General features: G+C 47.8%; 1 protein-coding gene across 1 annotated transcript; it reads left to right on the forward strand.

The window, feature by feature from the left end:
- The first annotated feature begins 2,603 nt into the window (after positions 1–2,603).
- Serpina12 (serpin family A member 12) lies at positions 2,604–19,591 on the forward strand. The gene is made up of 5 exons (XM_041633494.1): positions 2,604–2,711; positions 9,318–9,968; positions 12,271–12,541; positions 17,905–18,052; positions 19,400–19,591. The coding sequence occupies exons 2-5, from the start codon at positions 9,335–9,337 to the stop codon at positions 19,589–19,591; spliced, it is 1,245 nt and encodes a 414-aa protein (XP_041489428.1). The 5' UTR covers positions 2,604–2,711; positions 9,318–9,334.
- Positions 19,592–23,503: the final 3,912 nt, after the last annotated feature.

Genomic DNA, 23,503 nt, shown 5'->3' on the forward strand with positions numbered 1-23,503 from the left:
TAGAAGTAGAGCTTGCTCTTAGAGAGAGAGTGTGCTCCCTGTGTGCAACTAAGAAACTAGAAGGTCAAAGATGTAGTTTCATGTTTGTAATCATTAGAGCTTGCCCTTACTTTGCTGAGGGGTACAAAATTTCTGATGAGTTCTGCCGGCCCCAAGTTTTTGCCCAGATAACTTCCACTCACCCCATTCACCCCATCTTTGAAGCAGTGCTTAGCACTCCAGTGGGATCAGGTGCCTGCTCTACCCCTTAGCCTCTCAGAGTTTCTTCTACTCAGTCCTTACAACGCCGGCTTTGTGCTTCTGTGTTCTCCTATGTTCTCATCAGATCAGAGATTTGTAGTTCAGGGCTAGAATGTCAAATGTTCTGCGATCCTTTGGGGGTCTGCCTAGGAAAACCAAGAAGGAGAGGAGAGACTGAGAATTCTTTGTAATCCCCTCACCCCTGCACAAGATAGTCCTGTGAGTCTAAGTCATCAGTAATGCCCCAGCTGGACAATCATTTGCATCTTTCTAAGGCCTTATGGACACTGGCATTGGGTCCAAACCCTTGAGCCACACTATATATGTGGTTGGTGGCATCCTGGAGTCCAGACCACGGTCTTCTAATGGTGGAGGATCCTCCTAATGGAAGAGGTTGGTTTTCATCTATTGAGGCCTCTGAGAACTGTCTGATTTTAGTCACCCTCAGTACAGCCGTAACCTCAGTGGACCTTCTCGCCTGAGACTCTCCCTGCATGTGTCCTGTGGGAGTTTGGCCTGGAGCATAGAGAGTGTCTGGAGAAGGTGGGCAGGTGTGGCCATGGGACTCACACAGGCCTCACCCTATCATTAGTGGGCAGGGTTTTTCCTCCCAACGCCATAGTATAGATGCAGATTCTGGGTCAGCAGCCACCTTAATAGCTCTCAGTGTCCACCTCTGCAGCCCCTGCTAAGACAGGACCACCAGCCCTGGCCAAGCCTGTTCTCTATCCAACACATCTGCAGCATGAACAGAGACTTAGTCTTTCCAGACTGAATGCTGCATGCTGCATCTGATTCCAACGTATATTCCCGGGCAGTCCTAGCTTTCTGGGGGAGGCGTGGCTTGGGCATCTTTCTGGTGCTGAGGGAGCAGAGTCCCACAGTCCTTGGTACCCACAGCCTCAATGACGAGAGTCACAACCCACCATTTCACAGCTGAATGCTTCCCTGGATTGCCACCTGCTCAGCAGAACCTTGAAGACGAGAGTCACATCTTTCAGGGTCACAGTAGTTGAATCATAGTTTTGTGGGAAAGGAAAATCTGAATGATTCCGATCTATGTGGCAGGTAGCTCATTAGCAGAACTAGAAATTAACCCTTGGGCCCATTGCTTTTCCAAACCAGGACCGTTTGTTTGGGAAAGTGCTGACATCATCCACATGAATTGGTGGAAGTGAGAAAAACAGAAGAATTTCATTTTGCTTAAGCGTTTAGAATTTAATTCCCAAGGAATATATGATCTGGGAAATGCAGAAAAGCAAACGAGGGAAGAAAACCCAGGCATAATTTCAACAAATAGATGCAGATTCTGGGTCAGCAGCCACCTTAATAGCTCTCAGTGTCCACCTCTGCAGCCCCTGCTAAGACAGGACCACCAGCCCTGGCCAAGCCTGTTCTCTATCCAACACATCTGCAGCGTGAACAGAGACCTTAGTCTTTCCAGACTGAATGCTGCATGCTGCATCTGATTCCAATGTGTATTCCCAGGCAGTCCTAGCTTTCTGGGGGAGGCGTGGCTTGGGCATCTTTCTGGTGCTGAGGGACAAAGAAACATCTGGAGCCATGTTCTCGAGTGACTCCAGATGTGGGCACATGTGTTTATCTTAGGTGTCTCATGGCTGTGGCAGGATGCCTAATAAAAGCAACATTAGGTAGGAAGTGCTTCTTTTGCCTTACAGTTTTAGGGTACAGCCCATGATGGTGAAGTCATGGCAGCAGGAGGTGGCTGTGCACACAGAAGCAGAAAGAAGAGCAAAAAATCTAATGTTTTAGCTCGATTTTCATTTTTACCCAATCTAGGACTCCAGTTCACTAAAGGCTACTGCCCACGTTCAGGGTGCATCTTCTCACCTGAGTTAATCTAATATAAACACCCTACACAGATTTATTTCCACGGTGATTCTAAGGTCCATCAAGTTGACAGTCAAGATCAGTCACTGAGGTGTTTGATTCCTGTTACCCCAGTAGGGATAATGAATGTGGTTATCTGTTCATCTATCCTCTGGCCATGCCTCCAAAGGATCAGAGCTGACTACTAACATAAAACATAGCAAAAATAAAAAAGTAAAGGCCAAGGAATGACCCCCTAACCATATAGCTCTCAACCTTTACAGTGATTTGGGGATTGATTTCTTCAATGTCAATAGCAAAAGCGGATCTACCTGTTGACTCTCCCAATCTCCAGACAGTGATTGAGAAACTGAAAGGTTGCAAAAGATATGAGTGGTCGGCGCTAAGGTAGCTCCCGCCCAGTGGGCGTGGTCTGCAATATCACACTGGCTAGGCTCAGGAGATGAGGAGGATCCTTCAGAGGAAGTGGTGTGACCACTGCTCCTGGAAGCCCATCGACTGACCCTCGGCCAGCTCCTTCAACTGGTGACACTCTGCCTCTTCAGGGGGCCCTGGAGGTATAAACAATAAAGCAAATCAGGCAGGTCCCTTTGGCCTTGTGGATGACGCTTGGATGCACTGTGAGTATGCAACTCCTGGAAAGATAGGAAAGATAGTCTACTCCTCATGAGGATCCAGGGGTAAGAGGCTGAGGGGAATTGTCCTCTCCAGCCCATGTGTATTAGAAGAAAGTTCTAGAGGATTTCTAGTGTGTGTAAGAGCAGCCCTGGAGGAGTGCTGGACAGGTGCAGTGGAAACCTGGTTCATTTCCATGATTATCTACTTCTGTGAATTTTCTAGAAGAGAACGGGGTGGGAGTGTGGGGTGAGATCTTCAGAGGTAAGGCAGCCCTCCTACCCAGAGTCCTCCTTACACTGATTGGCTCCAGTTAGTCTTGGTGGCTCTGTTTGACCTGAGCTAAGGAGCTAAGGCAGCTGAGTGAGACAGAAAGAGCTTCCATCAATCTCCAAGTTCCTGGAGAAAATGAAACACTCCTCCTTGCTTAGCGCTCTCTCTCTCTCTCTCTCTCTCTCTCTCTCTCTCTCTCTCTCACACACACACACACACACACACACACACACACGGTCTTAATATGTAGCCCAGGCTAGCCTAGAACTGTCTACCCCCTGCCTTGGCATCCTAAGTGTTGGAATTACAACTGGATATTGTTACATTCAGTTCTCAAAAACAACTACACTTTAAAAGAGTGAAAACAAAATTCTACAGGACAAATTAATAAGTGATATCATTCCAGGCTCTGTTCTCCAGAAAGGACTAAGCACATTGCAGTGGGCATGAGAGTTCTCTTGTGGGGTTTCTCTCTGGCAGCTGGAAAAAAGTCTTTCCATTTAAACTCTAAACTTGCTTTGAAAAATAATCATTTCATTACTAATGCCTACAGGCAATTTTATCTTAAAACAGTATCAGTGGGCCCTAGAGTGTGTCCAGGATGCTTTATTGGGCCTCTCTGGGGGACTTCGGTACATCTTTGGGAAGGATCATTTGAGTCTCTCAGCTCTGGGGAGGGCACTGGACACACCCAAGTGCTGCAGACTGAGAAATTCCAGGAAGGATTCAGGGACAGCTGGGGCCTCAAAGGGTCCTCTGGGCATGGAAAGGAGGTACTGGTGTAGGCAGCCAACATGCAATGTCTCCACAAAGCAGGGAACTCTGTGGTTGCTTAAAGCTCAAGATATCGTGGGTGAGAACTTGCCAGAAGTAGTTACATGAGTTAGTATCTCTGATTGGAGAAGGACTAGCACGCTAGTTAGCTTCCTCCAGGAAAGGGATGACACAGTGTCAGAGGAGAGGTGGCTGGGTGTGGGGCTCTCTTCCAAAGTGAGTTGTTCCAAAACCCTGCCCTGAGTAGGTAGTCTGTAGCCCATGTGTTCTGGTCCTGACCGGCTTCTCCAGCCATCGGCTGTTAACTAGGAGAGCCATTTGCAAACCCATCAGTACCACAGTTGGCTCGACGCCCGCAGATCTGACCAACCATGAACAACAAATGTTCTCAGACAGTATTTACTCCAGCAGTGAATATGCAACCTTCCTCCTCTCTTGTTGCATTGCTGAAACCAGCCGGTGTGACAACGATGCCCAGAGGGCAGGCACTGTGTAGGAATTGTCGGCAATGTGAGATGACGTGAAGCCTGCAGGAGGATGTGGGGAGGTCGCAGGCAGCACCATATCATTTTAGACACAGAAACTGAGCCCACCAGGATACCAAAAGGGGGGTTATACATTCATTTATACACATACATGTGTAAACACACACACTTGATAAGGTCTCCCAACGTAGCCCAGGCTGGCCTCACACTTATAATTCCTTGCCTCTCAGCTTTCCAAGTGTTAGGATTAAAGGTGTATATCATCAGGGAAAAATTAATATGTCTGCCATTGCATTTCCTCTTGACTTTGCCAGTGTGGGAGGAGGCAGAAACGGTGCCCACGGTCGAGCCTGAGTACCGTCCACCAAGTACGGGATACATGCAGGTTTGAAGCCAGTGGTATAACTTGTCCCAGTGGTTTTTCCTCCATGGCTGGGGACCAGTGGGAAGTAAATTTATTAGTAGGAAGAAAAACCTGTTTTCCCAAATAATGTGGGATGTGAATGATTAGCAAATCGAAATATCATAGTTGGCTTTTCCTGTCTCTGTGTGTCCCACAGGCTTCAGCGTCTGTCTTCTTTTTCTTGCTTTTATTTCTGTATTTGTGATTTATTTTGAGTAACAAACACCCATTCATATAAACACAGACACAGAGAGAACCTCATACACATTCCAGCCTACAACCTAACAAATTGTTACTCAACTCAAGAGTTCCCATGAATTTATTGGGAAATAACCAGTTGCCCTACTATTTTAATTGCCAGAATAAAAAGTAGCCTACTTAGGCATCTCACCCATCTGACAAATTTGGGTCAGTTTAGAGCCTGTGGAGAGAGAAGGCAAACTTGGGACTAGTGTGGGCTATTTTTCAAAGGCAAGGCTTGGCAGGGAAGGGCAGGAGGCCTAAGGGGATCAGAGTGGCAGTGTCACAGGCTTGTAGAGGTGGGAGGTGTGGTCAGTGTGTGGTTGTGTCCTGAGGGGTGGGGCTGCTGTTGGGCAATAGCATCGAGTGGGGAAGAGACCAAATTATGGCCCCTACACCAGCACTGTTTAGCACAGGAGGACGCTGATGTCTCATGGGTAGGGGAGGGAGGCCCCTCATCCAGGTGTGGGATTCCCTTGCCTGTCATCACTGCTGGAACCTGGCACTGTTGAGAGCCTTTCAGGGCTTGGCAGCGGAGCTCCACAGAGAGCCTGACTGAGAGCGGGAACTGCGGGAGTTGCTTCTGGGGCAGAACAAGTAGCCAGCTGCTGCCTTCTTGGGCTGGCTCAGGCCTCTGGCCTGCCTGCTCTGACTCGCACCCAGCTCCTGCCAGCTCGCCCGTGGCCCTGGCTCCCAAGTTGGTTGTCAGAACCTCTCTTGAGAACTTTCTGTTGGCTGTGTGAGTGACATGTCTTGACTTTTCCATTTCTCAGCACTGGGAAATGACAGAGAGTAGCTGTCCTGGGCACTCGTGTCAATAGCCCAGCCCATGGAATGAATCCTGAGCTCAGTCCTAGCTCCTTTTTCTGTTTTGTTTTCTTTCTTTCTATTTTTGTTTTTCTGTGTAGGCCTGGCTGTCCTGGAACTCTATAGTCCTGGAACTCTGGTTCTATAGACCAGACTAACCTTGAACTCAGAGATAGTCTATCTAGTCTCCCGAGCGCTAGGACTAAAGGTGTGTTTGCACCTCCACCCGGATGAGTCCTATTTTCTTTTATTTCAATTCAAATTTCTGAAGCCTCTTTAAGGACTCTATAATTTCTCTCCCATAATCTATTTCTACCCAGCCCCTCACTAATAGCAAATTATTTTTAATCATTACCAAATGGGATTCTTATGAGATCAAGGTGTTTGAAGAAACTTGGTCTCATAGAAAACAGAACAGCACCAAAATATAGCAACAAACAGCTCTGAGATTCACTCTCAGTGGACCACTGTGATCCCAGGTCAGTACAGATACCCTTTCTGTACTTGCCCTGATTGATTCGGGACTGTCTACTATCTCCTAAGCCAATCACAGTAGGGGAGTTGAGATTGCTTCCATCGGATACTCCCTTAGGGCTCAGACAAAAACCTGGTCCCTGGGGTGCATGGAGTCTTCCAGAGAGGAGTAGGCAACTAAGACAAGAATGAGTAGTTGGATAACGAACCAGTTATGTTTCTTGTTGTTATGACGCATGTTTCTGGTTGCTATGATGCTTTTTGTTGCTATGACAAAATACTGATTTTTGGTTCACAGCTTCAGTCCATCATGGAGGAGAAAGCACAGGGGAGTTCATGGTCACGGGAACCCAAGGAGAAGGTTCCTCAGGTTCCTCCAATCTTGTGGGATAAGAAAACAGAGAGCAGCTGGGTGTGTTGGCACACACCTTTAATCTTAGCACTTGGGGAGGCAGAGGGCAGGTGGATCTCTGAGTTCAAGGCCAGCTTGGTCTACAGAGTGAGTTCTAGGACAGTCAGGACTACACAGAGAAACCCTGTCTCAAAAAAGAAAGAAGAGAGAGAGAGAGAGAGAGAGAGAGAGAGAGAGAGAAAGAAAAAAGGAAGGAAGAGAAAGAAAACAAGGAAGGGAGGGAGGGAAGGAGGGAGGAAGGAAGAAAAAGAAGAGAATAATAGGGCAGAGTTGGGTTTGAAGGCTCACCCACTCACCCACTAGTGGCAACATCAAGTTCAAGGTTACAAAAGCTCCCCAAACACAGAGCCTCCCCAAACAGGACCACCAACTGAGGACGATACTCAAATTATGAGCCCAAGGAGAACATTCCAGATTCAAAACATCAGGCATTGCTTTCTAGAATTTTCCAATACTGTGCCACAAACTCTCCCAAACCTCTCTGCCATGATGAAGGCTACATCCTTGATGCCTTCTCTACAGGAAGACCCGGGGTCTGGGGAACTCTGGGTACATGTGCTATGCAGCAGCATCTGTCACTTGGAAGACCACACCTGTGCCAGGTCCTAGGACCTAGTGGCAGCAAACCCTGATGATGACCAGTGCCACTGTGAAGGTCACAACTCCTCTTTCTCACCAGAAAGATCTCTGCTGGAACCAATCAATTTTGGCAGAAAGTTGTAAGCTACATCCTAAATTCTGGGGACAGACCACAGCCACCCATTGCCTAATTCTACCCAAAGGGTCAGAACCTTTTAAGATCCTGCTTTGGGACCAGCCCAAGGCTGACTAGTGCTGGGTGGCATCCTTTTCTGCCCCCTCCTCTTATCCCAGTTCTCTCACTTCCCCATAGGCTCTCTCTAAGACAGCTCTCAGATGAGGCCTGCCTGCAGCTCCTGTCTGGAGACCCATCTCACGCCACCAGGATAGGCTTGACTGTTGATGGGTTTCCCATTCCCCATCGGCCCTGCACTCTGGAAATCAGGAATTAAGGAGAAACACCATGGCATGTCAGAGATTCACAGAGCCCTGCTTTTGCTTTACATATGAATAGCCTCCAAATCATTGAAATCTTGACCAGAGAAAAGAAATGTTCTGGAACACCACCATGGAGGCAGCTCAGTAGAGCCATAGGATTAGTGATGAACGTAAATCAGAGAGTGGAGTTATTGTCCCTGAAAGTTCACAGCGTCACTCTGGGATGCAGGGGCTGAGGGGCCTTGAAATGACAAGCAGCCCAAGTGCCAGACAGGCTTAGCTTTTGTTCCCATTGACCCTACCTGGGAATGATAAAGGGAGGGTTTGCTGAAAACCTGGGTTCTTCTTTAGAGGGCCCTCATTTCCTACAGGTCTTGGGGTCATCTACAGAGAGCTTGATTTCTGAGAGTTAGTCAAGAAAACCAAAGCCAGCTCAAACCAGCCAATCCCCAAATGGAAACCTATTGTCTTGGTTTGAAAAAAAAAAGGGGGGGGAGGCAGATCCGTACAAGGTTGATTCAGGGATTCAAGATGTCATTAGATGTGCCTCTTATTTCTTTTTCATCATTATCTCTCTTCTCTCCATCTAACTGTAGGAGGCATGGCCAGATTCGGATTTGGGCTATATCATTAAACCAATCACTTTTAAGGGGACTCTGTGTCCCCTAGGAAAGTCACTGGCTGACCTGAGTCAACTCCCATTCTTACTCACGAACCAGTTGTAGCAAAAGGATGAAGTGTTGTCTTCACTCCAGGGTACTGTCATGTGGAGAGTAGAGTGTCCTGAAGGATGCTGAGATATTGCTATCTTAAGATAAAGGAAGGGCTGGGAAGATGGCTTCATGGGCAAATCACTTGCCATACAAGCATGAGGACTGGCATTTGAATCCTCAGCACCCACATAAAGACAGAAACAGTAACAAGTATCTTTGATCTCAGTGCTCCTATGGCAAAATGCCAGGCAGAGATGGGAGAATTCCCAGAAGCTCCTGGGCCAGCTAGTTTAGCCTGGGTAGCAGTGAGCAACAAGAGATCTTGATGGAGAGCAAGGACTGACACCCAAGGTTGTCACGTATCTACCATGGGATACATGTGCCTACACTCAGACACATGAATTCTCTCTCTTGCTCTCCTCTCTGTCTCTCTGTCTCTGTCTCTCTCTCTCTCTCTCACACACACACACTCACACATACACAAACACACATACACACCTGTGTTCATGGTCATGTGCATCATGTATACATTCACATACACAGAGATAAGAGAGAAGGGCTGAAAAGCAAGAGTGGCGGGCTAGCAAGATGGCTTAGCCAGTAAAAGCACTGCTTATCAAGCCTGATAACTTAGCTTTGAGCCCAAGGACCGCATGATGGAAAGAGGGAACCAGCTTCTGCAAACTGTCTTTTGATAGCCAAATATGTGTTGTGCCATGTGTGTAGCTGTGTATGTGTGTATATGTGTAAGTGTACTCAGAACGATAAGTAAATAAATACAAAAAATTAATTGGGAATGCTGATCTATAATCAGGTCTCTCACTTAGGACATGGGGACAATAATTTCTAGTCCCTGAGAAGATGACAAAGATTAGATATCAAGACTCTCAAAACACTCACAATGGTGTTCAGCACTCCACAGTCACTGTCTTCTCCCACTGGTCTTCCTGGTGGCTAAGACAGGAGCCATGGGGTTGTCTTCTCATGTTAACCTCAGCCCTATTGCCCAACAGGATAATCTCCAAGGACAATGAACCTCATGCTGGGCCTGGGCCTGTTTCTGGCAGGTCTTCTTGCTGTGAAAGGGCTCCTGCAGGACAGAGATGCTCCAGATACCTATGGGTCTCCAGTCAGGGTCCAAGAGTGGAGGGGCAAGAAAGATGCCCGAAAACTTGGTCCGCACAACATGGAATTTGGCTTCCAGCTACTCCAGAAACTGGCTGCCAAGAGCCCTCAACAGAACATCTTCTTCTCTCCCTTGAGCATGTCTATTGCCTTCTCCATGCTGGCTCTAGGGGCCCAGAATTCCACACTGGAGGAAATCAGGGAGGGCTTCCACTTACAGGAGATGGCCGAAAAGGACATGCACTTGGGTTTTCACTACCTCCTCTACAAGCTCAACAGAGAGACACAGGACGTAAAGATAGACCTGGGCAATGCCCTGTTTATGGACCAGAAGCTGAAGCCCCAGAAGAGGTTCCTGAGACTGGCTAAGACCGTGTACGATGCAGACATGGTGCTCACTAGCTTCCAGGACTTGGACTCTACTCAGAGGGAAATCAACAGCTACATCAGTAGGAAAACCCACAACATCATCAACAACCTGGTCAAAAGCATAGACCCAGGCACGGTGATGCTTCTTGCAAACTATATTTACTTTCGAGGTAAGGCCAGGCCGATATTAGGGGTGTGTGGAGGGACTCGGGTTAGAAGTTTGATCCCATTCTTTGCTCACTCTCTGAGTCTGCATCCCGGTGTCAGTAACAAGCCAGGACTCTGTCTGCTCTAACCCTAAAGTGAACACCAACATACATAACCCATTCAGAGCGGAAATGATGGGGAAGCGAGCTTTGCTGTCTAGATTACTCCGTGTGTGTGTGTGTGTGTGTGTGTGTGTGATGTTTTCATTGTGACTGGTTGTCCTCACATGTTTTGATTTATAAGTTGAAGTCTCTGCTTCTTAAATGAGAGAGAAAAGTAAAAGTTGGAGGCAGACAGATACAGAGAGAGAAAGAGAGAGAGAGAGAGAGAGAGAGAGAGAAAGAAAGAAAGAAAGAAAGAAATTATTTACTCCAAGTTCCAAAGCTAGTCATTTAGAACTGGAACCCACTTCTATAGGGTCTAGAGCTATTTATTCACTCTGCTCCACAATGAGAAGTCACTGCAGGGACAGAGTGATGGCAGTGGTGGCGATGGCAGTGGTGGCGATGGCAGTGGTAGCTGTGGCCATTTTGTTTGATACCCTCATCCCATTATCAATCTTCAGAGATTCCTTAAGTGTAAGTGAAAGGCTGAGAAGAGAAGATGGAAGAATGTTCTCCAATATCTGAGCTCACATAACACACACACACACACACACACACACACACACACACACACACAGGGTTTACAACATAGAAAAATTAAGACAAAAGAAAAGAAAATCAGAGGCTAACACTCCTCAGCCCAGGCAAGGCCATCGCTTGGCTCGGCAACTTGGTCCCAGATATGGCCCCCACATTCCACTGGAGACGGATGTCTAGTGAGGGAAAGAGAAGCGTCCATGGCCGCCTGAAGCCAGTCTTCCCCAACCAGACAGGGCTAAGGAGAGTTTGGGATAGCTCCAGGTCACCATTAGGGGCAGCAGTGGAACAGCAACGTGGGGAGGAGTGTCCACCCAACACTCAGTGTCACAGCAGCTCCGCTGCCTCGTCCTGCCAAGTCCCCAAGCAGTCCTTTGTCCTGCCTGTCAATATCCTTGCTCTGCTTGCTAAGGACTCAAGTCTAGGGAGATCAAGGCACCTGTTCAAGGTCATCCTTTCAGAACTGTGAAGCCTGGATTAGGACCAAGGGAACTGACCCTCAAGCTCTGAGAAGAGCAGTTTTGAAATGATACAGCTGTGAGTTTATATGCAATGTCATGGCACGCTAGATAAAGTAGAAGGATCTTGAGGAGATGACTTCAGTGCAGAAACGCCCTGTTTTGCAAGTATGAGGGCCTGAGTTCAGTTCCCAGCATATATATTAAAATCCAGGCCAGGCATTGGTAGCGCACACCTTTAATCCCAGTACTTGGGAGGCAGAGGCAGGTGGATCTCTATGAGCTCAAGGCCAGCATGGTCTACAAGAGCTAGTTACAACACAGGACAGGCTCCAAAGCTACAGAGAAATCCTGTTTTGAAAAACCAATAAATAAATAATAAAAAAATCCAGGCAAGTTGCTACATATCTATAACCTAAGTCCCTGGAGTAGGGAAACAGAAACAAGAGCTCTCTGGCCAGTCTAGCCAATTAGTGAACTTCTGGATCAGTAAGTTTTGACTGAAAAATAATTCAGAGAACAACAGAGGAGAACGCACAGCTTTAACCTCAAACCTCTACACATACACACACACACACACACACACACACACGCATGCACTCACACACACACGGATGCACACACACATACGCACACGCACATGCACACCCATGCACACATACACCCCAACACACGCATGCACACACACGTGCGTGCACACACCATAACTAGACAGATGCAGAGGAAGGGAGCAGGCAGAGATCTGCAGCAGAGCCCCACAGCACACTGGCCGGTGGCTTTCTCACCACACCCCTAGAAGACTAACTTCAGAACACTGACTTAAGCATTTTCACTTTCAGGAAACCAAATAACCCCAGAACTGCCATCCAGGCTCTGTTGAGATACAAACTATGGCTGTCTCAGCCTCAGGGGTGCCTGGATTTAGAGTAATGTGCTGTGCCCCTCACAGCTCTGTAAGTTTAGTCCACGCTCTTTCAATTGGGTCCCTTGGCCTGTGTCCATCCTCTAGAGGTCTTCCAGGCTTGTGGAAGGACTTCAGGAACCCGTCCCTGACAACCCATCACTTCCCTCTGAACCCACAGGGATGGTGGCCAGGGATCAGTTGGGTCTGGTCCTCTCCTTTCCTTCTGTACATTTGTGCCATTTTGCCTGTCCTCGATCCTAAGCCAGGTGGCAGTATGAATTCGATCCAAAAGAAACCAAAAAGGAAGAGTTCTTCGTAGACAAAGACAAGACTGTGAAGGTACCCATGATGTTCCGAAGGGGCTTGTACGATGTAGCCTATGACAGCCAGCTCTCCAGCACCATCCTGGAAATACCCTACCGAGGAAACATCACGGCCACTTTCGTCCTTCCCGACAATGGCAAAATGAAGATCCTAGAGAAGAGCTTGCAGGCAGACATTTTTGCCAAATGGAAAAGCCTGCTTGCAAAAAGGTAAAGTCTGAGCCTGGTCCACAGAGATTCTTGCTTCTTCCACTCTTCTCTCCCACTCGCTTCGTTTCTTCTTTCCTTAGTGCATGGCCAGGCCCTCATTGGGGCTCTCTTAATATGTGCAGGAGGCTGGGACTAAATCCAGGAGTTGGCGAGACACTGGCTCTTCGAGGTTGATGCACTGAAGCTGGGGGAGTGTGGGAAAGAGTCTTGCTGGAGGGCGGCGGTCAGGGAGCTTTTCACACAGGGCGTGGTGTTTAAAGTTCAGCTGCAAGGCTGAACTCAGGAAGAGGAGTGATGGGATCTTACCCAAAGGATGGACACATGGGATGACAAGGGGACCCTCTCGGCAGAGATGCATCTATGTCCCAGCCCCTTCGGGGCCTGGAGTAGCCACCACCAGTAATGTCTGTCTCTTCTATCAGAGACTCCCATCTCTTTTCAGGGTGGTGGACTTGTCCACATCTGCTAAAGGGAACATTTTATTTCACCAGGACACACACAATGAGCCAGCGTCCCTACTTTCCAAGCACATTTGAACTAGCAAGTAGTCATGAAGTTATTTTGATGTACAGACAGGGAGTCAAACCCAGAAATCTTCATCTTCCTTTATTGGGCAATGGAGAAGGAGGCGGATAAAGAGGAGATGGAGGAGAAGGTAAAGGAGGAGGAGGAGGAGACTGGCTGATCATTGAAGCTCCTTACTACCATGGAAGGTCTAGAAGAGGCTGAAGGGTTACACCCTTTTCTAAGAGAAAGGATCACTTCAGCACATGCATGCCTAACCCCTCCCACCAACACTCCTGATTTCAAAGAGTGTTGAACATATTTGGAATTCAGGCACCAAGTCCTCCAGCCTGGCTTGCACACTGAGTCATTCTTCACATAGTTTAAAGCCTGATGCCCAGAGTTCCAGAGCAAAAGCTTAGGTTTTCCTCTTTGAGAGGCAGAAGCTTCTGGGATTTTAAAATAGCTACCTTCCCATCAGTTAGAGCCAAAGGTCCACTACCTGTCCATCAGTTAGCATAGGGTCCACTACCTTCCCATCAGTTAGCATCAAGGGTCCACTACCTTCCCATCAGTTAGCATCAAGGGTCCACTACCTTCCCATCAGTTAGCATTAACGGTCCACTACCTTCCTATCAGTTAGCATCAAATGTCCACTACCTTCCTATCAGTTAGCGCCAAGGGTCCACTACCTTCCTACCAGTTAGTAGGGTCCACTACTACCTTTCTATCAGTTACCGTCAAGGGTCCACTACCTTCCCATCAGTTAGCGTGAAGAGCTTGCCACCTTCCCATCAGTTAGCGTGAAGAGCTTGCCACCTTCCCATCAGTTAATGTCAAGGGTCCTCTCCCTTCCCATCCTTTAGCTTCACAGTCTGTGCATGCCCTCAGTTCCCTGCCTCACTATATGAATGGATTTAAGACCATCCATTTTCAGCAGCCTGAGGTTCGATGTTTTTTTCAAGTTTAAAATTCTTATTCATAAATTCTATATAGAAAGTGAATGATATTGGAGATAGTTATTTTTTAAGTTTGATCCAAAATATTGCTTCTCCATATTTTAATTGTAAAAATTTTTAATTAATTTTTGAATGCAATAAAATGGGTTTCATGATGGTATTTTCATATATATGTGTATATATGCATATATGTGTGCATATACATATATATGTATATATACACATACATACAAATCTATGTGTATATATACATATATATACATGCATCTGTGTGTACATGCATACGTGTGCACTGGCCCCCTCCTTCTCTCCACAAATAGTACCCTTTCTGGTATCATGTCACACACGCATTAAGAGTGTGCATATGTGTGCAAGTCTAGATTCTGTATTTGAGAGAAAACTTGATATTTTGTTTTCCCTTCCCCTGTTACTACTCTCTCTTACTCCCTTTTCTGTTCTCTTGAACTCAGTCCGTTTTGGTTTTCTTCTCCCATGTCACAAATATATGCATACACATACATGTATATACATGATAATATTTAACTCTAAATTCCACATACAAGAGCAAACATTTAATATGTGAATTTTTTCCTCCCTTTTCTTTTTTAGTTCATTGCTGCAGGGTCTCATGTAACCCAGGCTAGCCCATGTATCCAAGGATGACCTTGAACTTCCACTCCTTCTGCCTCTGCTTTCTGAGTGCTGAGATGACAGGCATGCAGCACATACTTGTTTAGATATGGGTCTTTCTGAGTCTGGCTTCTTTCACTTAACATGACGTCCAGCCGCAACCATTTTCTTGCAAATGTGATGCTTTCATTCTCACAGCATAGCAGCTGTGCATATATACCTCCACTGTGCATATATAGTCCACTGTGCATATATACCTCCACTGTGCATATATACCTCCACTGTGCATATATGACTCCACTGTGCATATATACCTCCACTGTGCATATATAACCCCACTGTGCATATATAGTCCACTGTGCATATATACCTCCACTGTGCATATATAGTCCACTGTGCATATATACCTCCACTGTGCATATATACCTCCACTGTGCATATATACCTCCACTGTGCATATATACCTCCACTGTGCATATATAGTCCACTGTGCATATATACCTCCACTGTGCATATATACCTCCACTGTGCATATATACCTCCACTGTGCATATATAACCCCACTGTGCATATATAGTCCACTGTGCATATATACCTCCACTGTGCAAATATAGTCCACTGTGCATATATACCTCCACTGTGCATATATAACCCCACTGTGCATATATAACCCCACTGTGCATATATACCTCCACTGTGCATATATGCCTCCACTGTGCATATATACCTCCACTGTGCATATATACCTCCACTGTGCATATATAACCCCACTGTGCATATGTAACCCCACTGTGCATATATAACCCCACTGTGCATATATAACCCCACTGTGCATATGTAACCCCACTGTGCATATGTAACCCCACTGTGCATATATAACCCCACTGTGCATATATAACCCCACTGTGCAAATATAGTCCACTGTACATATATACCTCCACTGTGCATATATAACCCCACTGTGCATATATACCTCCACTGTGCATATATAACCCCACTGTGCATATATAACCCCACTGTGCATATATACCTCCACTGTGCATATATGCCTCCACTGTGCATATATGACCCCACTGTGCATATATACCTCCACTGTGCATATATGACCCCACTGTGCATATATACACCCACTGTGCATATATACCTCCACTGTGCATATATGACCCCACTGTGCATATATACACCCACTGTGCATATATGACTCCACTGTGCATATATACCTCCACTGTGCATATGTAAATATCCCAGTTTCTTTATTGGTTCATGGATTGATTGTCCTGTGTTTTCTGCCTTGTCACTGACAAGCACGGAAGTCTTGCCATAGTTTTACAGTCTCCGTATCTGTACACAGATGCTGTGTCCTTTCACTACTCAGGAACATCATTCTATAGCTTTGCTTTTGCTTCCTGACACCAGCTGTGCTTTCTTTGGCCTCATTATCATTGGCCAAAAGGATGCTATTACACTTCCTGCCATTCAGTCAGCCTCCTGGGGGCTAGATTAACTGACCGCACAGTCTTGGCTTCTCCACAGCAAAGGTGAGGCATATGTCATCTGTCCCCTCACCCACTTGCTGGTGGGCCTATCCCTTGTGCTGGCCTGAGAGAAACCCCTGATATTATTAACCCTTCCCAGGGGCTCTGCTCACTACTCAAGGCCCTTAGTTCCCTCTACCATGAGTGCCCTGAAGCACTCACCTCTATGCCCTGCCTCCTACCCCTCCTCAGACTCACTTGACCAAGCCTTTGCACTCTCCTCAGGGACCAGGGTGACTAAGGGGGGGACATGTTGCAGAGTCAGCACCTGGGTGTTTCTTTTCCCACTAGCCAGCCATACCCTCTCCTCCCAGGGCACCCTGGTGTGACACAGCTCTGCTGGCCACTCTCCTTGGCTGACTCCCCCTCCCCCATCCCTACTTTAGAGCAGGAGCACAGTGCCACAGGGCTCAGTCTTCAAGCTCTTTGCCATCTAGATTTACCCCCTGCTGACTGCCACAGGCACATTAACACTTTGTCAACCAGAACAAGATTCTTATCCTCAGCCCCAATTCCCTTCCCCACAATGGCCAGAGCCCTTTCCCTTATGACTTACCCTGAATGCCCCTGGACATCTGCAGGGAATCTTAGCCTCAGAAAGCCTCCTTGCATCTGCTCAGGCCCACCTGTCTCTGAAGCAGCTCTACCCTCCATTAACTCAAACTTGACCCATTGGGTGATGCTTGACCAGTTTCTCCCAACTATTTCTGAATGCCTTAGGAAGCTCCATTGCCTCACATTGGATGGAGCCCATTGAGACTTGGCCTCTTCCCTCCATCTCTGAGGCTCTGGTCTATTATCTGGCAACCATGCCTGTCCCCAGCATCAGAAACCAAGAGTGTTTTATTCTAAGCAGAACAGCAGAGTCATCCTTTCAAATTTTAAGACTACTCTGCTCAAATTCTGCCATGGCTCCCTACTGATTCAGGGAGAAAATTCAGCTGGCCCAATTCCATTTCAGGGTTGACCCAACCCTCTTATTTGATTCCCACAAGTTGATCTGTTTTCTTTTTCCTTCATACTTACTGCTTCTTTACACACTACCAGTATTTGTGAATGCCCAAAATATGCTTTCCTTAGTGTTGATTTCATTCTCCATCTTCCCTGCTGGAACATAGGGCAAGGACAAGGGCTTTATATAGTAGGTGCTTAAACACTATTTGTTGAACAAATAAGTAAGCAGAAAGGCAGATTTGGGAATTATCAGGCCTATGAACGGTATCTGGTTACAGACACTGGGATTCTGTACAAACCAGAAGTAAAGGTGGAGAAAGGGCCCAAGGCAGGTGCAGTCCTCCTCATGTGCATGGCTCGGAAGACCAAGATCTTTTGCCCCAGTTATGGGGCCCCTAGAAGCAGAGTGGACTTGAACTCAGCTCTGACTGGCTCCAGATGTTAGGCTTTGCTGTCTCTACCCACAGGTAGAGGTCTAAACTGACTCAGGCTGCAGCGCTGGCAAGTGTCTTACAGAGAGGTCATGAGCATGGGGCAGGAGCCTGGGGATCTTTCCAGTGGATGGGTGTTTGGGCAGGAGCAGGCTGGGCAGGAAGCAGGATGTAGTCAGTGAGTGTGAGATGTCCAGTCCCAGAGTGGAGCCTTTCTCATTCCAAGGACAGAAAGACCCGTGAGCCTCAATGCTGAGAGGGTAAAGGTCTCCTTGACCATCTTTTCCTGGAACCTACCCTGAACGATCATAGAGTCCTCCTGATCACCCTTGTCCTCCTCTACCCCACAGAGTGGTAGATTTGTGGGTGCCCAAGCTTCATATCTCTTCTACATACAACATGAAGAAGGTTCTCTCCCGCCTGGGCATCAGCAAAATCTTTGAGGAGCATGGTGACCTCACAAGGATCTCATCTCATCGCAGCCTGAAAGTGGGAGAGGTAAGCCACCTGGCTGCACTACTGTCCCTTCCCACACAGGGGTCTTCATGCAGCCTTGACCAGAGCCACCCTCAGGGAAGACAGCCCTGTGATCCCAGGCAAACCACCCCTCAGTCTCTGATTCCAGTCTCTAAAACTAGAATAGGCAATCATGCATTCTATACTGGAAGTTGATTTAATGCTCTGCATAGTGATCATGTGCTGGGATATTTATTAGACGCATAACCAGTTTGAGGCTGACCTGGCCCTGCTCGCTAAGGTTTCACAGGCTTCTGAGATCAAGGAAAGTGCACCATTGAGACAGACAGGCAGTGGCCATGGTCTGCGGCAAGGTCACAATCTGCTTACCAGGACAGGAAAAGGTTACCATGTAGAAGGGGTCTTCAGACTTAACAGACACACTATAAGGGCTCTCAGTTAAATTTGAATTTCAGAGATGATGCTTAACTGTTTTGTAGCATAAGTATGTCCAGAATAATGCATGGTAGCATATTCATACTTGAACATAACCATTGCTTGTCATGAATGAAAATTTAACTAGATATTTTATATATTAGCAACCCACTTTGGGGCTTAAATTGACATAGAAGAGCAAGATGTCAGAAACAGGAAAACGGGGTGTATTACTAACATTTCTGCTGCTGTGATAAAGCCCCATGGCCAAAGGCAACTAACAGAGCAGTTTATTATGGTCTGTGGTTCCAGAGCAACAGACCTTAAGAGGGGAGGTGTGATAGCAGGCAGCCAGAGCAGAAGCTAGTCCACCACACTTCATCTACATACAGGAAGTACAGGATCAGAACAGGAAGTGGGGTGAGACTCTAAACCCTCAAAATTCATCCCAAGTGGCCTACTTCCTCTAGCAAGGTTACACTTGGTGAACTTCTCCAAGCAGTGCCATCAACTGGGGAACCGAGTGTTCAAATACATGAGCCTATGAGGATATTTCCCATCCACATCTCTACTTATGGGGAGTGCCCATCTGAGGGAGGGGTGTGGCCAGTGTAGGAGGTCCAGGTCCCGGAATAGGTGGACGCTAAGTGTAGTAAAGGGAGGGGGCAAGTCATTCTAGGAGGGAGCTGTGGCAGGGGATCGTGGGAGAATCCTGCCCTCTGAGTAGGATCACACAGGTGGAGATATGATTTCACAGCCATTTCTGCCTCCTCACTCACTGTTGGTGAGCTCCTGATATTCAAGGAAAGCAGCAAGCCCTACTGCATCTCCCTCCTTCCCTCACTTCCATGGCAACAACATCCAGTTGACTATGCTCCCTCTCTGGGCTTCCCACGTTTGCCCACTATAGCCCCCAGAGGCTCGACGGCTACTGACCATCTCTTGGTTCCACAGGCTGTGCACAAGGCTGAGCTGAAGATGGACGAGAAGGGCATGGAAGGGGCTGCGGGCTCCGGAGCCCAGACACTGCCCATGGAGACCCCACAAAGGATCAAGCTTGACCATCCCTTCCTGGTGATGATTTATGAGAAGTCCCTGCCTTCCATGATCTTCTTGGCAAGGATTAATGATCCTACTGAAAAATAAAGGGGGATTCTCTGTTGACTTCAGACCTCACCCGTCTCCTAGGGTTGGAAACATTTCACCTGTGTGACAGGAGGAGGCCATGAGTGCATTCTAACCCAAACCTCCAGAATCACAGTGTTCCACTGCTACCTGAACCAGCAGCCTCTCTGGCTCTCAGGGCTTTGAACTCTGTGTCCACCTTAGTCCCTTCCCTAGCCATCAACATTGCTGGACTAAACGCTAACCCCTACCCCCACCTCCGTCACCGCAGCAGACAGGGAGCATCTGTGATTTAATAAACTCCACCTCCCCAGACACATCCGCTAGCTGTCAGGTAGATACTCTTTGGAAAGTGGGGGCCACAGAGAGTAAATAGAGTTTGAGCTGAGCGAGAATGTTGGACTCACACCTGAGAAAGAGGCGTCACTAGGGAAGCCACATGTCTGGGAGCCTTCACTTACCCTTTTGAAGTGAGGATTGCACTGTTCCTTGGTAAGACTTTGAGAAAATCAGTACCAATCCCTAGCAAGGTTCATTCTCTGTTGCGAGTCCCAGGCTTGGAACTCTGGCATATGTACCACATCACCCTCCTCCCAGGGTGTCCAGGTGGGGTTGCCAACCCAGACAGGCCTCTGGGAGCACAGTGGAAGCAGCTCACCCCTTGTTCCGCATGAGGAGAAGATTGCCTTCGGGAGAAACTGGGAATCACCGCCAGCTTTGTTGACTGATATCTTTCAGGTGCAAGAGGAAGGAGTCTGGAGCTCCTTGGGGCTATGACCAAAAGCAGATTCTACTATTGAACTTGCCCTGCGGGATCTGCTTGTGGCCACTAGGGGGCACCAAGGGCTAAGCCAATGGTAGGTTGGACAGAGAAAGAGCCTGTTCTCCTGGCTATAATGGTCTGCTACTGCTGTGTTGGGTGAGGGACATTTAGACTGGCTAGGTACAATCAATGAAGCAGCAATTGCCACTTCTTGACTAGCCATTTTCTGAACACTTGCCCTTCTTGTTTTGGTCACTAAAGCCCAATAGGCAGCCAGAAAGAGCAAATCCGTGGAGGAAATGAAGCTCGGAGAGGCGAGGTAGCTTCAGGTGGTGCTAGCGTAAGCCATGGAGTTGGTGGTAGGAAGTTCTCAGCTCTTTTACATCTCTGCTCTAGTCAAAGAGAGGCCAGCAAGCACTCTCCTCCACCCTGCACCCTGTGGCTCCTCACAGGCCAGGCCTGTGGAGAGATCTGAGGAAGACTGAAGGCTATGAACGGAAAGTTACAGAGTCGGCAGCTCCTCTGGGTGGGGGTGAGGGGTGGGGAGAAGCCAGCGGACCAGAGGCTAAGGCCCCCACGAGCACTTCACTACAAAATGACCTGGAAGTTTAGCCCCTGTGACTTTGGGTGGCCTGGCTGGAGCCAAGGTCAGTTCGTGTCCTGGGGGGAAAAATGACAGGTGCCTCCAGGGACCAGGTTGACGGAAGAGTCCTGTGGAATTCTACAGTGAGACCCGGGATTGCCATCTTCTGTCTTCTGTCTTCTCCTCCAGCCTCTGAAGTGGCCAGAGGTTTCCTGGTGAGATGATCTCTCAATATCTACCGCCACACCCCCGTGGGAATGCCCTCCTCCTTTTTCTTGAGTCCCTCTCATTCTCGAAAGCTCCTACTCACCCAACAGTGACCAGTTCATTATCTCCTCTTCCTGGGCTTTTGTCCCCTTTCTCAGTTCCACCCACACAGCCTCTCTCCCAGGAAATCGCTCCCTTCCTCGCTCGGCAGGGCCTGGTGGGTCTGAGTGTCCCCTTCTTCCGTGTGAGCTGCAATCAATCAGTGCTACCTAAGGTGTCTCAGAGCTGCACACTGCGGGCTGATGGCTGAGGCACATAGGCCTGGCTCCTGGCCACACAGCGTTACTGTCCAGTCTTGGAAAATAGCCACACTCATATCTAGATGTTGTCACTTAATTTTCAGTTCATGTGGGCAGTTCCCACTAGCCGTAAGAAAGGCTGACTGGGGTACAGAAGAGAGCATGGCGGGAGAGTCTGATCCTATTTGGGAACCCCGGAAAGGCTTCCCCAGGGATAGGACATTTGGAGACCGCCACAGCAATAGCTGCCAATTCCCATTATGGGGCTGGTATGTAGCTCAGTGGGCTAGTGCTTGCCCAGCAAGTGTGAGGCCCCGGGTACTCCAATACCATTTTGAAAATCAAAGAAAAGAAATTTAAACTACAATAATTTTCCAGCATAGTTAATAAGAGACAAGATATCAGTTAGTCTTCCAAGCAGAAACTGGACATAAGGTCTAACTTTTAAAAGTAATTACTGCCTATCTTAAATATTGTAAATATTTTTCAATATGATTTCTTGCCTTCACAGCCTCGTTTGCTCGTCACTATAAAAATCATGAGTTTAAATTTTTTTTCTGAAAAGGAAGAAGTGAGGGCGGGAGAAGAGGGAGCCACTGGGGTGTCAGAGCAGCGTGTGCAAAGGTCCTGCGTGGGTGAGGAAGGAAAAATACACCCAAGTAGCTAGAGCAACAAGGTAAGGCAGGGGGGGGGCGGGGGGGGCTGGGCAATGAGAGGCAACCAGTAGATGGGGACCTTGTTTCCAGAGAGGGAAACAATGCTATCAAACTTGTGCCTGAAGGTGACCCTCTGGCTACATGTCTGCATCTAAGTGCCAGGCTAGTACAGGCTGCACAGTGTGTGCTCGGTACGTGGTGTTGAGATGGGACTGCCACACAGACACCCGTTTGCAGAGAGCTGGTGGTCACCCAGTCTCCCCTGTTCTCTGGGATGGAAGGCCTGCGCTACGCATGGCAGGTCCATCCTCTCTGAAGTGGCCTTCCTGCTTCTGCGCAGCATCCGCAGCTGTACCTCCTGTGCCTGCTCAAGTCATCCCACCCAGCCTGGGTGCTGCTTGCTCCACTGCCTTTCAGAGCCTGACTCATCTTTCCAGGAAAAGCCAGCTCCTCCCTCTCAAGAGTTTCCCAGCCCACCTGGTTGTGCACTGGCTGACCTCGTAAAAGAACTAGCAAGTGAATCCGTGGGTTTGACTTTGATGGAACCAACACCTCTTAGTCAGTTCTTGAAGCCTACACTACAGGGGTGTGCTCATTGGTCCTCAGACTTACCAACCGCCATGGCAAAACCATTCCGTTGTTGCTGATAAGGAAACTCAAGCTTAAGAAAACCACACAAGCTGCCCAAGAACACACAGCTAGAAAACCACAAAGTTAGGATAAAATGGAAGTCTCGTGAGCATCCTTTCTCTTCGTTTGTCCATCAATCCATCCATCCACTCATTTTCTTACCATACATCTACCCATCTACCCAATCATTCATCCTCTGACCCATCCGTCCATCCATCCATCCATCCACCCATCCATCCATCCATTTATCCACCTACCTATCCATCCATCCATCCATCCATCCATCCATCCATTTATCCACCCATCCATCCATCCACCCACCCACCCATCCATCCACCCACCCATCCATCCGTCTGTCCGTCCATCCATCCACCCATCCATCCTTCCTTCCATCTGTCCATCCATCCATCCATCCATCCCCATCCATCCACCTATCTACACTACTGAGCCATCTATTTATCCATCTTCCATTCATCCATCCATTCACTTATCCATCTACCCACCTAACCATCTACCTATTCTTCTCATTGATCCATCCATCTATCCATCTTTTGACCCATCTATCCACCTATCCATTCCTGCACCCACAAACCTATCCATCCTACTGAACCGCCCATTCACCCACCCAGCCCACTGACCAATCCATCCATACACGTACTTATCCATTCCTCCGTCTGTCCGTCATCTACCTAGTCATCATCTCTGCACTGACCCAACCATCCAGCTGTCCATCTTGTATTAAGTATTCTTCTAGGAACCTGAGTTATACCAGTTAACAAAATCTGCAAAGATCTT

The sequence above is a fragment of the Microtus oregoni genome, unplaced genomic scaffold (assembly GCF_018167655.1).
Source record: "Microtus oregoni isolate MIOR12 unplaced genomic scaffold, Mior012 000043F_ref0000047, whole genome shotgun sequence".
Taxonomy (NCBI): domain Eukaryota; kingdom Metazoa; phylum Chordata; class Mammalia; order Rodentia; family Cricetidae; genus Microtus; species Microtus oregoni.